Source organism: Hydra vulgaris, chromosome 09, assembly GCF_038396675.1.
Source record: "Hydra vulgaris chromosome 09, alternate assembly HydraT2T_AEP".
In the NCBI taxonomy this organism is placed as follows: domain Eukaryota; kingdom Metazoa; phylum Cnidaria; class Hydrozoa; order Anthoathecata; family Hydridae; genus Hydra; species Hydra vulgaris.
This window is the reverse complement of record NC_088928.1, coordinates 55,552,501-55,557,835: the sequence shown is the minus strand read 5'-3', so window position 1 is coordinate 55,557,835 and position 5,335 is coordinate 55,552,501. Positions and strand designations below refer to the sequence as shown.

General features: G+C 25.9%; 1 protein-coding gene across 2 annotated transcripts in view; it reads right to left on the bottom strand.

Annotated features, from left to right (window-relative positions):
• Positions 1-514: 514 nt before the first annotated feature.
• The window catches only part of LOC100214171 (inositol-trisphosphate 3-kinase A), a 25,260-nt gene continuing 20,439 nt past the window's right edge, over positions 515-5,335 (bottom strand). For both annotated transcript variants that reach the window (XM_065806091.1, XM_065806092.1), the window contains exons 7-8: positions 5,309-5,335; positions 515-1,182 (exon numbers count right to left, since the gene is read on the bottom strand). The exon at positions 5,309-5,335 is cut by the window's right edge and continues 45 nt beyond it. In XM_065806091.1, coding sequence (XP_065662163.1) covers positions 982-1,182; positions 5,309-5,335 — 228 coding nt within the window. In that variant the 3' untranslated portion in view covers positions 515-981. The remainder of the gene's footprint in view (positions 1,183-5,308) is intronic.

Here is a 5,335-nt window from a genome sequence, read left to right as displayed (position 1 = left end):
AAAACCAACACCTGATTTTAGTTTAAAAGTAAAGAATTTAGTAAAACGTTAAAGTTAACTTTCAACCAAATTCTTGATTTATAATTTTTTTCAAAAGGTATAGCTCGACCCTCTATTTTGACAATTCTTTAGGAGGAAAATAAAATATTATGATTTCCTAACTTTTAAAGAAAAGTCAATAAGCGCTTACTTATAAAGAAAGGGGCAAGTCAATAACGCTTACTTTCATTTTATGTTTTATCTATTTTTATTACTTTGACTTAATATTCTAAATTCTTTTATTTTGGTTTATTTAGTGAAAAAAACTTTTTTAATTTTTTATTTATTATATTTACAAAGTTTCACGGACTATATTTATATTTTTTAAAAAAGATAATTACGATTTTATCTTTATACTTTTTTATCAAAATTACAATTTTGTTGAATATTAGCGCAATAAATAAAAGAAAAACATAATATTTGAATTTTGCTGAGCATGTTTCAAAGCCGGACATTTAAAAAAAAGAAAGAAGAATAAATTTAATTTAGTTTCATGTTTTAAAAATATAAATACAAATTTTTTAATCCTTCAAAGAATAACTACCCGGTAATTATCCAATGTACACGTTAAGACAATATAAATATACAAACAATAAAAAAAAAAAAAACATTTCAATTTTGCTACTCATAAAACCCAGGTTTATAAAATCCTAGACATATAAAACCCAGAAGATATAAAACCCAGACTTATAAAACTCTTAAGTTATTTTTTTCAAATGTATAAACCCAGAATTTTATTATAAAATTCCCTACTTAAAGAATATATATAGAAATATTTAACAAATTAGTATTAAACTTACAAACAATAAAAAATTTGAAAGAATCACGATGTTGAGAGTATGTACACGCAAGAATCTTGTTTATTTACATTTAAAATTTAAAAAGTGCATTAGTGCGACTGAATAATATGCCAGCTAAAACCCAGCGCTTTTGTATACAGTATTATAAAAGCATATTTGACCAGATATTAATAATGTTGTCGAGACCTATTAGATAACCGTCTTCGCGATTACCCAAAATCCATTCAGAGTTATGGTTTATTGAAACCCCAACATCAAGTAAATTAGTTTTTCCAAAGTCTATCATCCATATACTAGCTGTATCAGTTTCATCATGAACAAATAGTAAAGAACTTCCTATCATCTAAAACAATAACAAAAAATAGCTAAATTAGTTTTATCCTTTTTTTCCCGCTATCAAATGTTTTCATTATCGATTTATATCTAGTAATCTGCTTGTAATTAATTCGTTAAAGTGTTTTAGAACACGACATATAGGATAAACGAACTATTAATTGGTTATCGCTGAAATTTTTCTATTGTGTTACATTGTGTAATAAACTTAATTTCTTTTGACTTCAACTATTATCAAGTTATTATGCATCTAACTGTTTAAATTTTTTAAATTTAAGAAGCAATTATTTTCGTATTAAACATTTTAAATAGTTGCAGAACAATTTGAAAGTTCAATTCAAATAATTACAAAAGTAATAGCTATTAATGAAGTTTTTTATTAACAAAAGAAATTACTTCTTAATGGATGAAATTATTTATTAACAAAAGAAATTCTTAATGAATAGGAATTAAAATGTCTTCAATTTACTTCTAGAGGTTGTTCTCTAAATTTTAATGTGTGAATATCTTTTTTAGGCAAAAAAATTATGATTGACAGTAAACGCTTTAGACATTAAGCACTGAATGAAATTTTTAAACATGTGTCTAATAAACATGAATAATGATTAAAATACATATGGCCGCAAAAATGGATTTTTTACTGTTAAAAAGTAAATTCAAAAACTAGATTAATCATCTTAATCTATTAGCTATTGTCCTAAAATAAAAAAGAGTTAAAAAATTCATTACAGTTGATTAACAGTTAATTATTACTAAGAAATAAAATATTAAAAATATAAGAGCATATAGATGGGTTGCTTTGTTTACATTCTAAAGCGCGTGCGCAAAATACGACAGGCAAAACATTGGAGCTAAAGCAAAGTAAGCAAAAGTTATGGTGTGAAGTTTGTACAAGTAAACTATGTGAATAGAAAAAGTCTCACACTAAAGTAGAACCAGCGCGTTAAAATATGTCAAATTTTGTTAACCAGTATTAAAAAAAACTTTATCAATTTTTAAAAGTAAAATAAATTTAAAATTAACAAGATATACTTCTAATAATCTATACTTCTATCAACCCAGGCTGAGTCCCAGCTAAGTTATAGAAAAAACCAAGAATTTGTATCAAAGTTTACATAAATTAGCATCGAAAGCTGTTTTTTTTTTAATTATTAGTTGGTAAATTGATGAAACAGAGACTGTAATGAAACAGACACCACATATAAAAATGAGCTTTACTTGACTCCTAAAGTTCAGGCTAAACCGATTACTGCTCATTATGAGCCATTGCTTATTAACAAAAGCCAAAATAAAATGACAAAAAAATCAAAAGTTTTACTTTAATCCTCAGGGCTGGACTGCATCTGTTTATAAAATACTGAAACTGTTCATAAAATGGGGTACAATGTAAATATTGATAACCCCTCACAAGTCTTTATAAATCAAATAACGTAATATTCTTTATAAATCAAATAATGTTATAAATTGTTTGCTATATTCCAACAGATTATAATCTTAAAATGGAAAGTAGTTGCAAAATATAAACTTTTGAATGCAATGTCTCTTCGACAAAAAAATCTTTCCATTTCTGTCTTAGGTTTGTACATTGATGTTGATTATCCTAAGTGCAAGCCCAGATAGAATTAAAAAATAAAATTGTCATAAAATGGATATTTTTTAAATGAAATTCTCTATAAATATAGAAACAGCTTAGAGTTGTAGGAAGATGACCAAAAATATCCACTTAATAAAGATGGTCTAATTAAAACTAATCACCAGTATTACTATCAAATGCAACAACAAACGATGGTAACCGAAACAAACATTGTCTGTTGGAGTAATGGAAACATGACAAATCATAAACTCTGTATCTAAGAAATTCTGTTATATGTTTAAAGATAAACTTAAAATAGTTTTTGAAAAAGTTACATTGACAAAAATTGTAACAAGAAAATTGAATTCAAATCAACTACAGCTATTCTGCATGTGTGAATGTTCAAAATTTCTTCCTTTGACAGAGTGTATTAATTTTCATTGTCCAGTCAAATGGTATCATTACAAATGTGCTAATATTACAATACCTCAGTCTTCAAATAAAAAATGCTTTTGTTCTACATGCATTTTGCAACTTAAAGACACTATGAAAAGCTTTTGTATAACATTACTAAATATATATATATATATATATATATATATATATATATATATATATATATATATATATATATATATATATATATATATATATTATATACTACTGTGACTTGTATATAATATATATATATATATTTTATACAAGTCACATATATGAAAAAGTTACATTGTATATATTATATACAATGTAACTTTTTCAAAAACTATTTTAAGTTTATCTTTAAACATATAACAGAATTTCTTAGATACAGAGTTTATGATTTGTCATGTTTCCATTACTCCAACAGACAATGTTTGTTTCGGTTACCATCGTTTGTTGTTGCATTTGATAGTAATACTGGTGATTAGTTTTAATTAGACCATCTTTATTAAGTGGATATTTTTGGTCATCTTCCTACAACTCTAAGCTGTTTCTATATTTATAGAGAATTTCATTTAAAAAATATCCATTTTATGACAATTTTATTTTTTAATTCTATCTGGGCTTGCACTTAGGATAATCAACATCAATGTACAAACCTAAGACAGAAATGGAAAGATTTTTTTGTCGAAGAGACATTGCATTCAAAAGTTTATATTTTGCAACTACTTTCCATTTTAAGATTATAATCTGTTGGAATATAGCAAACAATTTATAACATTATTTGATTTATAAAGAATATTACGTTATTTGATTTATAAAGACTTGTGAGGGGTTATCAATATTTACATTGTACCCCATTTTATGAACAGTTTCAGTATTTTATAAACAGATGCAGTCCAGCCCTGAGGATTAAAGTAAAACTTTTGATTTTTTTGTCATTTTATTTTGGCTTTTGTTAATAAGTAATGGCTCATAATGAGCAGTAATCGGTTTAGCCTGAACTTTAGGAGTCAAGTAAAGCTCATTTTTATATGTGGTGTCTGTTTCATTACAGTCTCTGTTTCATCAATTTACCAACTAATAATTAAAAAAAAAACAGCTTTCGATGCTAATTTATGTAAACTTTGATACAAATTCTTGGTTTTTTCTATAACTTAGCTGGGACTCAGCCTGGGTTGATAGAAGTATAGATTATTAGAAGTATATCTTGTTAATTTTAAATTTATTTTACTTTTAAAAATTGATAAAGTTTTTTTTAATACTGGTTAACAAAATTTGACATATTTTAACGCGCTGGTTCTACTTTAGTGTGAGACTTTTTCTATTCACATAGTTTACTTGTACAAACTTCACACCATAACTTTTGCTTACTTTGCTTTAGCTCCAATGTTTTGCCTGTCGTATTTTGCGCACGCGCTTTAGAATGTAAACAAAGCAACTCGTCTATAAGAAAAAAAAAAGAAGCTATCTCTTTACAATTAAAACTGTAACGATAATTCGATTGAAAATGTAAATGTAATTCGAAATTTAAATATTTTCTGTTTTTGTAAAAATAAAAATAAAAATAATTTTAATTGAAATATTTTTAATGGTTTTTAAAGTTAACTCAAATTTTGTCGAAACTATATTTGGAAAAATAAATAAAATTAAATGTATAACTTTGGGCTTATATATAGCTTTAAATTTTGGTTTTGCAAATGTATAAATTTACCCTTTAAACTTTGATTTCATTAAAAAAAAGCCTCTTTTTTCGGAATTATTAAATACGGCCAAATACTAGATTATTTACCCTATACACTTGTCACTCTCTCTCTCTCTCTCTCTCTGTGTGTGTGTGTGTGTGTGTGTGTGTGTGTGTGTGTGTGTGTGTGTGTGTGTGTGTGTGTGTGTGTGTGTGTGTAGACACACAAACATATATAAGTATCTCTCTTTCTCAAAATATATATATAATATTGCATATTAAGTTAATATGATGTCATAATGAAATAAATAGCCGCGAGAACTTCAGTGCAACTTTCTAGGTAGAACATTTAAAGGAGTGCCGCTACATCGACTATAGGTTTGGGTTAGAAAAAGTAATCAATTTTTTTCACATATTAACATACACAGCAGAATTTAATCTGCTATAATAAGTAGCTACCTCATGTTTCTTGAAAAATTCAGAGCA